Source organism: Cotesia glomerata, linkage group LG4 (genome assembly GCF_020080835.1).
Source record: "Cotesia glomerata isolate CgM1 linkage group LG4, MPM_Cglom_v2.3, whole genome shotgun sequence".
NCBI lineage: Eukaryota > Metazoa > Arthropoda > Insecta > Hymenoptera > Braconidae > Cotesia > Cotesia glomerata.
The window spans coordinates 16,142,970-16,161,277 of record NC_058161.1 but is presented as its reverse complement, the minus strand read 5'-3'; the positions used below and the strand labels follow the sequence as shown (position 1 = coordinate 16,161,277).

The window sequence follows — 18,308 nt, the reverse complement described above, 5'->3', positions numbered from 1 at the left end:
ACCAAAAGGTAATTACAATAAAAGAATAAATTTTATTTATCTGCTAGCAAAGTTACATTTTTTGGTTCTTAAATAATTCATGCGCTAGCGAAAATTAACTAGGGAAAAAAAAGTTTATCGGTTTTGATACTTAAAATTAAACATATAAATTACCAATCGTCAACAAATGCAAACAAATTTACTAATTATTTTTTTAAGCAAAGGCACATGATCAGTTTTTAATGGAAAAATTTTAAAAATTTACATATTAAGCGTAACTGTACATTATTTTTGAATTATTAAGTATTTATTGATATTCTAGTCGTTGTAAGATTCTAAGAGATCCAACAAAAAAAAAGTTTTAAAATTTACATGCGTATGTCAATTACCATTGGGTCCGCCTAATTATTAAATACCTAATTTTAAAAGAACAGAAATTACAAAAAAATATTTGACGATTCAATTACGGTGTTTTTAATAGAAGAAATAAATATAACAAGAAAAAAAAAATATTATATATATTAAAAATATATATATATGTATAAATTTATTAAGTTAATGTGGCAAGTACGTACTGTACTAATATTTGATTCTATACCAATGAAAATCCTTGAGTTTGTTGTATCGCTTGTAACAATTTGTATCGTAACCGCTCTTTTGTTTGATAACGAGGTAAATCCAATAAATTGAAACAAGTGTGTGCAACCGGTAAAAATTTTTCATCAGTCATTGGTTGTATTGTAATCTGGAAGAAATATTAATTTATTATTACCTACAACAATGTTTTTAATATCGCGTGCTTAAGGAGGTATTGTGGCAAATAAAGACATCAATAAGTTATGGCTATTGATTTCTTTCTCACGCACTAGTGCTGCCCCTCTTTACAGACTATCGCTCACTTACTTCCACTTACGTAAAATATCTTAAGTCGCTAACTTCAAATATTTTTTATAAAAAAATGAATACCGCTCGTTTATGTTATTTTTGATAGAAAATACTTGCTATAACTTCAATTAAATATTCTCAGTTTTTTAAAAAAATTCTAAGAAAAGTTTGGTTGTTATTCAATAAAATTTTCACTCTAACTACGGTCAGGATAGGGAATACATGTTAGATGCACAATTTTTAATAGCTAATATTTCACAAATTACCACCGCAAGGACCATTAAAAAAAATTTATTCGTATAGAGGACACTTAGAAGCACGCGTATTCAAAAATTCAGGAATATTGTAAGAAAAGTGATTTTTCACAATACCTCCTTAAAGCAAAAAGGGCGCATTGCTACAGGTTAGCAGGGGTCCATGCTGAAAGGGAGTATAAGAAAAAAAATTTTTTTTTTTCATTTCTCTTAAAATCATTCAAAACACAAAAATCTGTAAAAAAAAAAAAAAAAATTCGAGCACCCTAAAGCTAAAAGGGCGTAACTAAAAATAAAAGGCCATTCGGCAGCCGAAATGGAAGTAGATTTCATGATGAATAATAAAAATACTACTAGGGTTGCATACGAAAAAAAAAAAAAAAATAAATTTCTGTCTGATTAAACAACAATGACGTCAAAACGAATGCAAAAGTAAAATTTCATTATATCTGTCTGAGAAAGTAGGTGATTTTTGGCCTAGACTGATAATGAGGTACACAAATTAAAGCTTATTTAATAAGCTTTCAGATACCATTTATATAATTTTGATAAGATATCGCGTTCAATTGTAATTGCACCAAAATATGGTAAAAGTGAAAATTTTTGCGATTTTTGAAAATTTTTGAATTGCTATTATTCCTAAACTATTTAATTTGGAGAAATAAATAAGTACACAAATTGAAGCTTATTAAATAAGCTTTCAAATGCAATTTACAGAAATCCGATAGGATGTCGCGTTCCATTGTTATTGCACGGAAATAAGGTAAAAGTGAAAATTTTTTGCGATTTTTGAAAATTTTTGAATTGCTTTCACTTCTAAACTAATCGACATATTTGGCTCATCTTAGAACTTAACCTCGGAAATCGTCCTAAGAATAAGTATGTTACGTTTTATTGAGATCCGTATAGAATTACGAGAGTTAGAGAAGAGACAATGCCGATTATATCGTATATATATATATATATATATATATATATATATATATATATATATATATATATAATATGGGCGAATAAACCATATCAAAGCGTATTTTAAGGGAGTTAGGAAAGAATGGATAGGGGAAAGGGGGGGACCTACTCAATGGGAATTTTTCCGTAATTGAAAAAATAATCAGACAGCCCAGACTGGGAATCGAACCCAGATCTCTCGGTTACGCGCCAAGGGCTCTACCAGTTAAGCCAGTTATATAATATGAATTTATATATATATATATATATATATATATATAAATACATACATATATAAACTTTTGAACCATATGCATTTTCTGAATCCGCTTGACGAGCTGAGTCGAAATATAGCAAAATTTTTCAAAAGTTCCGTCATGAGGACCAATGCAATAGTTAGATTTTTATGAAATCTACTAATAAAAACATGTGCCCATTTAACTTTTACAAAAGTAGCGCCTAAAGCTAAAAAAGCGCATAAAAAAAAATTTAATTTTTTATAAAAAATTTTGATAAATAGCTTCACAGGACAAGATAGATCCAAAAAACAGTCTAGTAGACAAAGTTCATTTATTACAAAAAGGAGCAAAATGAAAACAATTGTTTAGTTTCGTAATTAATCAGTTTCTAGATATGAAATTTATATGAATAACATTTTTTTCACCTACGACACATTTTTTCTCCTTTGAATTCATTAGAAATGCAGTAATCAAAAAAATAAAAACATCAATTTTTATTGAGAAAAAAAAACCGAAATCTACTGATTTTTTTTTTCAATTATTGTCATTGGTTATAGGTGCACTATAAATCAGAATAATTTTTTTTCAATTCAGTAATTTTCATTCTTTTTAATATTATGTTAAAAAAAAAAAAAAAAAAAAAAAAAACAACAAAAAAACCCGGTGATAATGAAATAAAAAATTTTTATATAAATTAATACAATCACGCATATTTTACAATTTTTTAAAAATATTTTTAATTGTAATTTTAAAAGGGGAAATTAAAAAAAACGCCATTCGGCCACACCCGAAATGGAAGGTAGATTTTACTGAATGAAATTCTTGATAGAATGACTTATATAAGTCGGTTGTACTACACATTGCCTAAAAATGGTTCAATTGCACTCTTAAATTTGAAAAAATAACTAAAAATGGTCAAAATGTCAATGTTATAAATGTCAAATTGAAGGCGATTTCATGAGCTTTCACATGAACTTATCAAAAATTAGCAATCTCTTTTCATACATCAATGAAGTCACCGAAAACATGATTTTTACTATTTTGATAATTTTAAGGAGCTACCATTTCTAAACTTATTGACGAATCTCGCTCATTTTAAGGCTCATGCAAGCTAATTGTCCAAGGAATCTATATACTAAATTTCGTTAGGATCTGTTAAGAATTCTCGATAGAATAACATTCATAAGTCGGTTGTACTACACATTGCCTGAAAATGGTTCAGTTGCACTTTTAACTTTGATAAAATAACTAAAAATGGTCAAAATGTCAATGTCATATACGTCAAATTAAAGGTAATTTCATGAGCTATCTCATGAATTTTTCAAAAATTAGCTATCTCTGTTCAATCAAAAGTTGTACATCAATGAAGTGACCAAAAACGTGATTTTCACTATTTTGAAAATTTTAAATGGCCGCCATTTCTAAACTAATTGATCGATTTTGCTCATCTTCGAACTCGTTCAAGGTCACTACCCAAAGAATATGTGTACCGAGTTTCATCTAAGTCCGTTGAGAATTGTAGACGCTATCGTGTCCACAAGCCGCGTTATATTACATATATATATATATATATATATATATATATATATATATATATATATATATATATATATATATATATATATATATATATATATTAGGGTGGCGCAAAACCGACTATTTTTTTTTTTAAGTCTCGAGGTGAAAAATGTTAGTTTTTAATGTTTTAAGAGCCCTCACCAAAGGACAGCTTAAAAAAATTTTTAAGAGGTCACTCAAATTTTTAAATTTCAAAAATCGTCAAAAATCGAATTTTTTTTTTAATTTTTTTCTCGTTACGGTATAATTTTATAGACCAAAAAAAATAAGTTTCTGAAACTTTTAGTTAAAAATTTAAATTTTGAAAGGTCGCTCATAATTTTTTTTTTTTTCTTTAATTAGTCATATCGCCGACTTTAAGTGTTGGGAGTGGTACGTTGGGGTATTTTTGGTTTGAAAAAATCTTAACCTACGCGGCAAGGTCAAATCTCAACCAAGCTGGTTTCTAAGACCAGCTTGGGATTCGAACCCACGCTTGGCAGTTGATTAAATAAAATTATTAATATTAAAAAAAAATTATATTTTCTATGTTGTGCTTGATTTTTAGTTCATCTCGTGATGTATTTTTATCGATTATTGTACTAAATAAAAAAAAAAAATGCATGGAATTTTAATTTGAATAGTAAAAGGTCGCTCGAAAAAATCTAAACAAATGGACTAATAAATTGAAAAAAATTATGAGCGACCTTTCAAAATTTAAATTTTTAACTAAAATTTTCAGAAACTTATTTTTTTTTAGTCTATAAAATTATACCGTAACGAGAAAAAAAATTAAAAAAAAAAAAAAATTCGATTTTTGACGATTTTTGAAATTTAAAAAAATTTGGAGCGACATCTTAAAATTTTTTTTTTAAGCTGTCCTTTGGAGAGAGCTCTTAAAACATCAAAAACTAACATTTTTTTCACTCGAGACTTAAAAAAAAAAAAAAGTCGGTTTTTTTGCGCCACCCTAATATAAATATATATATACATAAATATATAAACTTTTGAACCAATGCTAATTTTGAGCTTTACTCGACTACTTAAGAGATAAAATGACAAAATTCCGTGTGAATTGCGACACAAGGACCAATGCAATAGATAGATTTCTACGAAATCTATCTAAAAAGGGAAAAAAGGGGAAATTAATGTTTTATTTTTTGGCGAAGAATATGTCTACCAGTCGATTAGCGATAAAAAAAAATTATGCGCCCTTTTACCTTTTCGCACGCGATATATAAATTTTTTCTCGGGATATGACAAAATTTTCTTAAGAATTACAACATATGACCGGTTACAATAGCTAAATTTGTAAAAAAATCAACCTAAAAATGAACTTACTTTGATAGCTTTCATGCCTTGCAGAGGTATTCGGTCGCTACCAGTCAAGAAGAGAAGAAATTTCTTCTTTTCTTCCAACGGCAGTTCATGAAATATTTGCCAAAACATAACAATAGTTGGGTCATCTTTGGTATAGCCTTCTTTGTAGACGGCAATGTCTTGCAATTCTTTCCAATCATAATTTTCATGTCCAACGACAACAGCCATTAATTCATGACTGTGAAATAGTTTTAACACACGGCCACCGCAAACTTTATGAAATCCATTGTAAAATGCTTTAAAATGAGACTCAACAGATTTATTAAATATATAATCAACATACGAGTTAACAAATTCTTGCCTGTTCTCCAACGTAACAGCTATTTGACTGCCACCTGGAATCAGTTCATAGACTTTTTGTTCTCCGTATACTTCACGGGTAACTTCAAAATTTAACGAGAAGACATCCGCTAAATCTGGCTCATTGTAATCTAAAATACTTTGCAAGCTTTTAGCAAGAACAGGCGATAAATCTTTAAGGTCAGCAAGATTAACTGGCTCATTTAACAATTTTTTGTACAATGCCAACGGGAATGGTAGATTAATTATAGTAAAATTATAAATAACAAGCCCACAGAGTACACCGATTAAAAAGTACATCATTTCATCTTCAAATGAATCTTCACTGAACCAAATAGTTCTCGTTTCATCGTACTGTTTAAACATTCCGTATTTTGGATCTAGAATTTCTTTTAATAGTAACATAAAAAATTCTTTTTTAACTCCACCAGCGTCTTCAGCTTCTTCGTCATGAAATTTAATACGTAATGGCTTCTTTAAGTCACTTGAATTCCGTGAGGTTAATTCACGGAGAGTATCTACGACAATATTCTCACGTGATACATTTAACATTAAAAATTGCGACATTGGGCGAGCATCAATGGGCATAAATGCATTGAACATAACATTTGTAAACGCTCGTGATGCTGCCTCATTCATTGCCGAGTGCATTTGTATTGCCTGATCTGTTTCAAGTAGCAATAATTTAGCTTCTGCGTCGAATATAAATGAGTAATTGCAGATTAATGCTACGCCAACAGAATTTGAATCGACGTTACTAAGCCATTTTATATAATCTGTTCTTATATCAATTAGAGTTGTTAATTCTGGCAAATAAAATACATCGTAAGGCACACGAAGACCTTCATTTTCTGTTTGATTTAATTTATTTATAAATTTTAATAATTCTAGACTTAATTTTAACGTTGAGTCTGATGAGAAATGCTGTGGATATAAAAAAAAATATTTTAGAAAATTAAATCGTGTGACAAGTGCCAAAAAGGGCGGATAAAAAAAAAGTTTTTTTTCCAATCACTTTGCAAGGATTTTTTGAGTTGATAAATAAAAAAAAAAAATTATTTCAAAAAACGTATAGCAAAATATATATTTTAATGGCTCTAAGAGTGAAAATGAAAGAAAATTATTTTATTTAAAAAAATAAATATTTAATAAAATAAGGTAAAAGTCCCTATTATTGATAGGGCCCCCACTACTGACACCCTATTTAATTTTATTATTTCATTATTAATATCTGTTAATAACCACAATTTTTGATATTTCATGACAATTTTACATATTTTTGAAATTAAAAAATAGTAAAATTAAATTCCTAGGTATACACTATTTACCGCAAAAAAATTTCATTATTTCAAGTAAGCCAAAACTGCTTATACGTTTGTAATTTCTTAACAATATTGTTAAGAAAGACCTTATTTTCAAATCCAGATTTCTCAATGTTTTTTTTTATGTAATTGTATTGTTTAAAATTATTTTAGATTATTTATAGTCTAAATAACCATATGGTCATTTACTTATACTTTATCGAGTTAAAATTAATTTTAAAATAGCAGATGTCAATGATGGGGACACAAAAATTAACTTGCGCCAACTAACGACATAGGCCATAATGTAAGGTAACGTAGCTCCCTCAACATACATATCGACGTATTAATGTTTACACATTATCATGTGATTTTATGTGAATCAAAGTATTTGAGACTAGAAAAAATTACTAAAAAAAACCTGGTAAAAAAAGTAGAAAAGCTAGGTCTTAAACGAATTTTAAAATAATAAAAATTATTGATAGTTTTGCATTAATTAGTAAAAATGATTATTGTTAATATAAATTTAACTGTAATAAAAGACCTGTCAATAATAGGGTCAATGGTATGTCAATAATCGGCTCTTTTAATTTTTTGCGCTGTGAATAATACATACATTCGACCTGTTGGTTTTAAGTTGATATAATAATTATTAAATTTGTTGCTATTAAAGTTCATTAACCAAATTATATAAGTAAAAACAATGTTTAAGGAATCCTATAAAAAAAAAAGTTGACAATATTGATTTGAAATACGATAAAAAAATTCAAATATTCATGATCACTCTTATAGTGCTAATAATGGGGGCTTTTACCTTATCTATTGATGTTGAGGTTTTGGATAATTTTTAGTTAATTGGTAAAAAAAATTTTTTTTATACGCTTTTTTGGCTTTTGTCACGCGAAATATTATTGTGAAATAAAAAAGAAAAATTACTTACCATATTGTCAATATTTTTGGTTTGTTTCATAATAAGTAAAACAATAGCTGTATACGACCTTATAAGTCTATAAAAGACTTGAACAGGTGCTTTGCTCCACCAAATACCAACTATTTTTTTAGCTTCGGGCTTCAAGTTGTTCAGAGCTATGGCAAAAGGTCTTTGGAGAGATTCGCAGTATGTTGGCTCTGAGAAACCATGGTACAGTGGTAGAGTAAGGTAAACTCTTAAAGCTTCAACATCTGGTGGCGATGCAGCTAACGATGGTATCAGTCCATCGATAATAGACGTGAAGATCTAGAATAATTAAAATTTAATGAGAAAAATTTTTGGCACAAATTTTGTTTATAATTAGTTTAATGTAATGTAAAAATTTTCGTAAAAACATATTTTCATATAAATAAAATTAAAAGAAGTAATTATCATTGTCTACAAAATTTTTTGGAATATTATCAAATTTTTTCAATGCCACTATAATTATTATTGAATTTAATGCTGAGTATAGATCAATCAAATTTTTAATTAATTAATTATTCAATTAAAAATACGATTTCAAGTATTTTAATTTAAGTGCAATTGTGGAATTTTAATTAAAGTATTTCAATTAAAACATTTTTAGCTTTAAAAATTAAAAATTTTTAATTAATAAATTAACGCTACAATTATTAAACAAATCAATGCATTTTTTATAAAAAAATTAAAAGTTTTAATTATTAAACTTTATATTTAAAATTCAATAATTTATTTTAATTTGCAATGTTTATTTAATTGTAAATTAATGAATAATTATTGATGTTAACATAGAAAATTTACCAGTTCTTGTATTGTATTATTTTGAAAATCAGAAATAATTCCAAAAAGTCTAGAAGCTTTTACAACATCCACACCAGAGTGTTTACTTGAACATCCATAATGTTGATCATTGTCGAGTAAAAATGATCCATTTATAGACGATTGGCTACGGAAAACTGTCTCTAAATACCTATTTCACACAACAAGTAAATTAATTATTTAAATTAATCATGTATTTTTAGCGTTAATAATAAATTTAATTTATATAAATTTACTGACATCATAAGATCATGATCTAATGGTGCGCCCATAGGTACTTTTTGACAAAATAAAAGTTGTTCTTCAGTAACAGTAAGAATCTGTGTTGAAGGATCGAATATCCTGCTATCATCTGATGGAATATTACTCTGAAGAAAAAAAAAAAAATAATATTAATAAAAATTTTAATATTGAAAAATTATTTATTATTATTATTATTATTATTATTATTTTGATAAAATTAAATTTTTAAAGAAAAATATGAATTGCAAATTTTATCTCTGATTTTTATACAGAAAAATAATAATAACAATAATGATAAAATTAACAATAATGATAAATTTTAATACTTAAAAATTATTAATTATTATTGTCGTTAAAATTATTATTATTACACACAAATACACATTAATTAAATTGATGTTGGAAACATTGGGATGAATATCGATCAGGCAAAGAGTGAAATATAACACTATTGTTATGATTATTAAAATGTTAAATAATCTAACATCTAATTATTTACAAAACAAAATATTAAGAGTAAGTGATAAACATAATTATCAAACAAGAAATAGATCTAAATTACTAATAAATCATACAAGAACTCACGAAACCGAAAAATCGATTACATATCAGGGTTTTCAATGGTTTAATGACTTACCAGAGCAAATCAAAAATGAGAAAACTCTAGATAGTTTTAAACGGGCTCTAAAAGAATACATCAAGTCGTGTGATAATTTTTGAGACTCTAATAACAGTTACATTGTATAAATTATAAATCTATTTGGAATTATTATTGTTGTAAATTATTTAAATGTTAATATTAAATGTATTTAAATAAAAATAGCAATGATGCTAACCTGAAATAAATTTATTATTATTTTTATAAAATTAAATTTTTATAGAAAAATGTAAATTGCAAATTTTGTTTCTGATTTTTTTTACAGGACAATAATAACAATAATTACAATAATATTAATAATAGTAAAATTAATAATAATGACAAATTTTGTTTCTGATTTTTTTACAGGATAATAATAATAATAAATAATTAGTTATGACTAGAATAATTGAAATAATTAAAAATAAAATACCTCTCGTTTAGTAACAGTAGCAAAACAATGGTCACCACCAGTAAATATATGTTTAACAACACAATCAATGCTGTATTCACTTGTAGGAGCACCACATTGATAAATTGATGTACCATTTGGGGATACCCAGGGACCAAGGACAACCTGAGGAGTTGTAACAGTTCGTGTTGTCTTTATTCCCAGTTGACCAGCGCCGCCAAGACCCCAAGCGTATACTCGACCTCTTGAAGGAATCAAAGCCAACATATGTCGTTTACCACACGATATTTGTGTGACTACACTTCCCATAAGTTCCATTATTTGACGAGGTAGAATTTCGATTGTTGCTGAACCGTGTCCTAGTTGACCGTATGTACCAGCGCCACAAGTGAATACTCCACCGTCCTATTGGAAAATAAAAAATAGTAAAATAGTTTTTGCTATGAAGTATAGGTTTTATAAATTAAAGTAAAAATACCATTGTAAGAAAAGCCGAAAAGTCTTCACCACAAGCTACGTGTTTTACTTTGGAATTTCTTAAAGTTCGCAATTGGCATGGCAAACTTGAACTTTGAGTGCTATTCACTCCCAATTGCCCGAATGTGTTTCTACCCCAAGCATAAATAGCACCTGTAATATAATAAAATGTTTCATCTATTTTATAAAGAGAATAAGGAAAATTTTGTCTCCAGGATATTCATATGATAAAATCGGTTTTTTTAGTGAAATTTAGTGTCATTGCAAAGGTCTTGTCAATTATGATGATAAGTATTGATAATTTTAAAGACATAAGCTCACCCCTACATTACACTCATCGAGACCTTTCATTTGAGTACCCACATCATTTTTTCATATATTTTATATATTTATATATATTACATATATGTATATATGAAAAATATATCAAAATGCATGTGGGTATTCAAATGAAAGGTCTCTTTGAGTGTAACATGATAATGAGTTTATATCTCTAAAAAATATCATAAGTTGACCAAATACAATATAATTTCTTAATTATTGACATGTTTGAAGATATAAGCTCATTTTGATGTTACACTCATCGAGACCTTTCATTTGAGTACCCACATCAATTTTTCATATATTTTATATATTTATATATATTACATATATGTATATATGAAAAATATATCAAAATGCATGTGGGTATTCAAATGAAAGGTCTCTTTGAGTGTAACATGATGATGAGTTTATATCTCTAAAAATATCATAAGTTGACCAAATACAATATAATTTCTTAATTATTGACATTTTTGAAGATATAAGCTCATTTTGATGTTACACTCATCGAGACCTTTCATTTGAGTACCCACATCATTTTTTCATATATTTTATATATTTATATATATTACATATATGTATATATGAAAAATATATCAAAATGCATGTGGGTATTCAAATGAAAGGTCTCTTTGAGTGTAACATGATGATGAGTTTATATCTCTAAAAATATCATAAGTTGACCAAATACAATATAATTTCTTAATTATTGACATGTTTGAAGATATAAGCTCATTTTGATGTTACACTCATCGAGACCTTTCATTTGAGTACCCACATCATTTTTTCATGTATTTTATATATTTATATATATTACATATATGTATATATGAAAAATATATCAAAATGCATGTGGGTATTCAAATGAAAGGTCTCTTTGAGTGTAACATGATGATGAGTTTATATCTCTAAAAATATCATAAGTTGACCAAATACAATATAATTTCTTAATTATTGAGATTTTTGAAGATATAAGCTCATTTTGATGTTACACTCATTGAGGCCTTTCATTTGAGTACCCGCATCATTTTTTCATATATATAATTATATTTATATATATTATATACATAAATATATAAATATATCGTCGGTCTAATTAGCAATTTGTCTAACTCCTTATTTTTTAGAGGGTGATTTTTTAACATTTTGATGTAGTAATAATCCAATTATAAATTATTTGAATGATTAAAATATAAATATTATATCTCGATTAGATATTAAATAATTTTTTAAAGTGATAATAAATTTTGAACTAATTGTTTTTTTCGTACAAATAGATTCTCTAAAATGGAGTTAGACAATTTACTAATTAGAACGTCGATATGAAAAATATATCAAAATTCATGTGGGTACTCAAATGAAAGCTCTTGATGAGAGTAACATCGGGATGAGCTTATTATATCTTCAAAAACGTCAATATTTAAAAAAGTACAGTACAATTTAACAAAAATCATTATTTAATAAAGTAAAATTTTATTTATTTACAGTTCACAAGTCACGACAGTCACAGAGTGACTGCAATAATGCTAGTAAATTATAAATTATAAAAATTTTTAAGAAGAATGTGCATGTTAATAAATTTAATCATTGACTGAATATTCTATTCGTTCTGAAAAAAATATAACCAGCGTCAAAGGTAGAATTTTAAGAACTTAATTCTCAATAAATTACATATTTTTCATAAATAAATAAGCATTCAGAGAGTTGAATAATTTTAAAAATTTTAATTTTAATATTAAATTGTTCATGTTAAAATTTAAACAAGTATTTTTTTGTAATATTAAATAATTTAAAAATTTTATGTCTAGTCATTATTTAATTACAAGTGTCTTGTAAATCATGAAGAAAATTCATCAAATTTTTTGTTAAAAAAATTTTTCAAAAAAAAAATTAGTTTCATCAATTTTAATTAAAATTTTTTTCATTTTTAATTAAAAGTTAATAAAGAATTGTGTATTTTATGTATGAATTATAAATTTATCATTTTTTTTATAATAAAATAAAAAAATTATAAATCTTTATGCTCAGAATTTCGGAAAATTTAAAAAAAATGATAGCATAAAAATACAATCTAAAATTTCAGAGATGATCAGAATTAATCTTTTTATTTAAATTATAAGAATATTGTTAAATCAAGTAATGACTACTTGTTACTTAAAAATTTTTTTTTGAAAAGTAAACAATTAAATTGAAAAAAAAAAAAATATAAATAAATAAATTTACCGGACTTAGAAACTACTATTGTATGATATCCTCCACAAGCAACATAAGCAATCGGAACAGCTTCAAGACATTTTATTAATCTTGGCTTATGTTCAATCTTAGATTCCGGACCAATACCCAGCTGACTTTCATCATTCAAGCCCCAGGCATAAAGTTTTCCATTGTTTGTAAGAGCTACCGCGTGTTTGTAACCACAAGATACTTGAATAACTATGCTGGTTGCTAGAGTTTTCACCATCTGCGGTGTCTCTTGTACAGGTACAAATGAATTTAAACCTATCAAATATAAAAAATAGGATATAATAAATAAAATGAACAATTATGCTTAATTAATAGGAATGAAAATTATAAAACTAAAGTTAACAAACATTTGACCATTTTTATGATTTTTTTGAGCAAATAAATTATCATAAAAAAATTTTAAATAAAATATATTACACAGAAAAATTTTTAAAAACTATAAATACTATTTTTGATGAATAATTTTCAAATAAAAATTATTAAAATAAAATGATAAAATAATTAGATGCTTGCTACCCATTCGAAGATGGAGCGTATTATTTTTATGTTTCGACAACTAAATTTTTGAATTTTTGAATTATTAAAATTATTAAAATGAATCACAATTTTAATAGTCAAAATAATAAAAAAAAAACTAGTTCATTTATATATTAAACTAAGAATTTAAAATTTTCACTTTCTGCGCTCGTATTTTGGAACACACTCTCTGCTCGTTGTCCCAACTCATAAAATTTTTTATTGATCTAGAAAATTATTTTAATACTATTTATCAATAAAAAAAAATTATAAGCTTTAAAATAACAAAAATAGCTCTAGTAGCAATTTGGTCCAAGTCTTGGGCAAGTCTGGCTCAAGAATCGTGATAAAGTATCTGTATACAGATTTTTACAATTCTTGGACAAGAAACTTACGGCAGATTATTCTTCAAGAACCATCGAAGAATCGCTCCAGATATTTGATCAAGATTCTTGGGCAAGACTGGGGCCAGAATTCGTCCAGAAAATGGCCAGAAATGGAGGGGCTCCCTACCACTACTTTTTAAGACTCATTTGTCAAGGGCAGAAGTTATCTTTCTTATTTCAATACAATAACAATGCGCACTGTTAGTATTTTTCATTTCTCGTGCAATCCTGGGTGAAACTTCTTTACAAAAAATCTGGACAAATTCTGGGTACAGACTTGTCACTAAACTTGACCAAGTATTGCTCCAGATTCGGTTTTAAAATCTTGTCCAAGTCTGTCGCCAGTCTGGACAAATAATCTTGATTAACTGTCTGGCTCAATAATTGTCGGATTCTGTTTCCAGGGCTTGGTCAACTATCTGGCCAAAGAATCCTGTCCAAAACCAATGTTACTAATGTAATTTCAGTGTTAATAAAACTTACCTAATTGACCATCAGAATTGCATCCCCAACTGAATAGTTGACCCCACTCGTTTATCGCTAACGTATGACTAGCACCACAGACCGCTTTTTTGAATACAAAAGCTTCAAGGTCCGATACCAGTTGTAATTTCTTCCTAGGTTTACCATGTCCCAATTGTCCACTGTCATTATTACCGCAAGAGTAAATTTTACCGTCTTGAGTAATAACAACTGTGTAATTATTACCACAAGCAATGTCTTTTATCTCAGTAGCTTGTTTAAAGTTAGTTACTTCTCTAGGTACATTTATTATTTCTTCTTCTATACCACCTAGGCCCAACTCACCGTGAACTGTGCTGCCCCAACAAAACATATCGGCTTCAAGTATTAGAATTGTTTTGTCTACTATAAATTTTTTTGTTCCAGATAAATTAGTGTCACTACTGCTATTACGTCGGCGTTTTTTTGATGAGTTTGCCTGAAAAATATTAAATATTTATTAATTTATTATTATGGAAAAAATTTATTTAATTAATAATAAAAATAAAAATAAAATAAATATTTTTTTGATATTCTAAATTGAAAAAAAATATATTACCGTATTATTTTGATGATCCATTAACTTTAATAAAATATTTTTAACCACACCACAGATAATTTATATGAAATAATTTAATTTTTAATTTATATTTATTTATTTTTGTTCAATTTTAACCTACAGAAAAAAAGAGTGATTTTTTAAAACAAAAATATTTATCAGTTGTAATTTAATTTATATTTTTTTTTTTTTTATTATATATAAAAATAACAAACGATTTAGACAAAATGTATAGAGAGCGTAAATAGATTTTTATTAGTAAACAAAAAAAAAGTTGAAGAAAAAATGATAGATCTTACGAAAAAATTTTTAATGATAAATTAAAAAAAATTAAATAAATAAATTCACTGATGCAATTATAATTTTTTAAATTATTAGGTTAAAAATAGTCTAGTAACTTTATAATCATCAATAAAAAATATTGTAGAGAAAACTAGAAAAATAAAGACTTAAAATACTAAAATGAAGATTGTAATTAATTATTTGTTTCAAGTCATTAATTAAATTGTAAAGAAATTTTGTTCTATTTATTTATTTATTTAATAATACAAGATTTAAATTGCACATACCATACAATTCAATAACCTATAATTAATTCAATTAAATATTGTATTTCTTATCTTTTATTCACTGTAACAAATAACTGATCACTATATTTAAAATTATGTTTCATAAATGACATTTATAAAAATCACCAACAGTAATTATAAATTTCATAGTTAATATTGTTTTTATTTTAATCAAAAAGTGATAATTCATTCAATGAAATAAAAAAAAAACTACTGTCTAGTATAATATATTTCTACCTAAAATATGTATTGTTGACTTATCTACTGATGGTTAACTATTTAAGTTAGGAGCAAAGTAATTATAAATCCGAACAAAAACAGTTTCACTGTAAAAAAATTGCGCCAAGTCCACGTTCATAAGACTATCAAGAAAAAAAATTTCTTTTTTCTTTACAAAAAGATATAAAATAAAAAAATTAAAAAATCCAAGTAACCGATATGATTGTATTTGATTTTCGGAAATTAAAAAAAATTTTATTGTAAATTAAAAAATTAAAAAAACATTTTGGAACGTATTTAGTGTGCGTGGTTGCAAAATATTTTACTTTTAATGAAATTCGTAAAATCTATTTAAGGTAAAAGCCCCAATAGATGATCACGTACCAGTATATGATCACTCCATGTATTTGTATATCTATATTCATAAATATAGGTATACAAATACATGGAGTGATCATATACTGGTACATGATCATCTATTGGGGCTTTTACCTTACTAGGACTTTAAAAAAATTGAAATACACAATGACGCACACCAAGTAGTTACCTATATTTTTGTATTAAAAAATTTTTTTTCTCATATCGATTCTTTATTGCCGACAAAATTTTTTCATGCAAAAAAAATAATTTTTTTTTCATTTTAACTATTTTTTAATGCAGAAATTCGAAAAACTGAAAATTATTCATATAAATTCAAAAAAATTTTTTTGAGCTTAGCTGATTTTTTTGCTCATAGAAGACAATAAAAGCTTTAATTTAAAAAAAAAAAAAAAAGTAAATCGATTGATTTTTCGCGGAGTTATAGCGCTTGAGCGGAACCGCGCGTTTTTTCATTAAAAAATTAATATCTCGTAAACTATTGGTCGTAGAGACATCGGGTTTAGCTCATTTTGTTCCTTATTTAATTTTCTAAATTTTATACGCAGCATGTCTCGACTACTTTTGCGTAGTTTCCGAGATATTTTAATTTAAAGCTACTTGCAAAATGGCTATTTTTTAAACAATTGATTTTCCGCGATTTTTTTTTTTAAACAATAATCTACATATTTTTCTGAGTATTTTAAAAAAAAAAAATTGCAATTTACTCCGTTTGCATTGGAAGTCGTAAACAAACGGCCTAATATTTCCCTGCCGACTGGACTAGTACGTTCCAAAATTTTTTTTTTAATTTTCAAATTTACAATAAAATTTTTTTTAATTTCCGAAAATCAAATACAATCATTATATCGGTTACTTGGATTTTTTAATTTTTTTATTTTATATCTTTTTGTAAAGAAAAAAGAAATTTTTTTTTTCTTGATAGTCTTATGAACGTGGACTTGGCGCAATTTTTTTTCCAGTGAAACTTTTTTTTAACAATTTTTCATTACTATCTAATAGTTTTCATATAAGTAGGGAGTTTGTTATAATATTTAATTGCTACATAATAAGCATTCTGTGTACTAATAGTTTTGTTAATTTTTGGTAGAGTACTACGAGCAACTTAGATCTTGTATTTGTAAGTTTTTCAGAGTACAGGCTTTTACATTCTTGATAGTAGTAAGTTAGTGCATTTATTATAAATGAGTCTCATTATAAATGAGTCTCTTATTACCAAGGGCAAAGTGTTGTCATTTGTTGTATTTTTTTTTATAATAATTTTTTTGTTATAAAAATCTCAAGAATCGTTAGATGTCTGTTAATTGCAGTTCCATAATAAGATTTATTTTAAATAAATTATAAGTTAATCTTGCACGGAAAAAAGAAAATGGGAAAAATAACGTTATAATTTTACATTTTTATTTAAAATTTTTTTTGTTATAAATATCTTAAGAATTATTAATATAATATAATACTAAAGTTTGCCGAAGTTTTTGAATTTTTGTTTTATGTTCATCAATTAAATTAGAACTTAAAAATATTTTTGAAAAATTGCACTTACAGTTTTTCAAGTTTTTTAAAAATGAAATTTTTTTGTAATAATTTTTAAAGGAAAAAATTCTAAAAATCTTCAGATGTCAGCTGACTTTATTTTTATAAATTTTTAATGAAAATTAAATTAGCCGACATCTAAAAATCAAAATAATCTTTTTTATTGAAAAAATTGTAACAAAAATACTAAAAAAAAATTTTCATTCGTAAAAAACTTTGAAAATTATAAAGTGCAATTTTTAAAAAATATTTTTTTGTTATAATTCAATAAAGAAAATAAAATCAAAAAATTAAAAAACGTCGGCTAACTTTATTATTATAAATTGTTAAGTATATTTTATCTTCAACACAATTTTTAAAAAATTTGTGTCAAAAAAAAAAATAAATTTATAAAGCTATCAGCTGATTTTAAAACTTATTTTAAATCCCCACTTTTTCAAAATGGCGATCAGTTTCCGAACGATGGTAAAGAAAACTGATGATACGCTTAATATTTTTCTCATCAAAAAAAAATATTTCTAAATTTTGCTAATCTCAATTTAGAGTGAAAAAGTGATTGTAGTTTTACGTAAATATTTAATACATACTGCCGTAATAATTTACAAACTAATTAATCGAGTTTGCACTTAAACTCTACAGGAGATTATTTTTTTTTTTAAGAAAAAGAGACAGAATCATTTTTAAAAAGCCGGCAAT

The 18,308-nt window shown here is 25.9% G+C and overlaps 1 protein-coding gene across 3 annotated transcripts; it reads right to left on the bottom strand.

Annotated features, from left to right (window-relative positions):
* Positions 1–12: 12 nt before the first annotated feature.
* Positions 13–15,665, bottom strand: LOC123264109 (probable E3 ubiquitin-protein ligase HERC4). 3 transcript variants are annotated; one of them, XM_044727199.1, is made up of 10 exons: positions 15,483–15,665; positions 14,337–14,793; positions 12,931–13,206; positions 10,388–10,539; positions 9,931–10,314; positions 8,858–8,985; positions 8,600–8,768; positions 7,787–8,083; positions 5,207–6,469; positions 13–724 (listed from the first exon to the last, which is right to left on the bottom strand). In XM_044727199.1, exons 1-10 carry the CDS (start codon positions 15,483–15,485, stop codon positions 572–574), a joined length of 3,282 nt encoding a protein of 1,093 aa, XP_044583134.1. In that variant the 5' UTR covers positions 15,486–15,665; the 3' UTR covers positions 13–571. The 3 variants fall into 3 exon arrangements, with proteins under 3 accessions (XP_044583134.1, XP_044583135.1, XP_044583133.1); XM_044727200.1 differs by having other exon boundaries at positions 15,488–15,665; XM_044727198.1 differs by lacking the exon at positions 15,483–15,665 and adding an exon at positions 14,914–14,948.
* Positions 15,666–18,308: the final 2,643 nt, after the last annotated feature.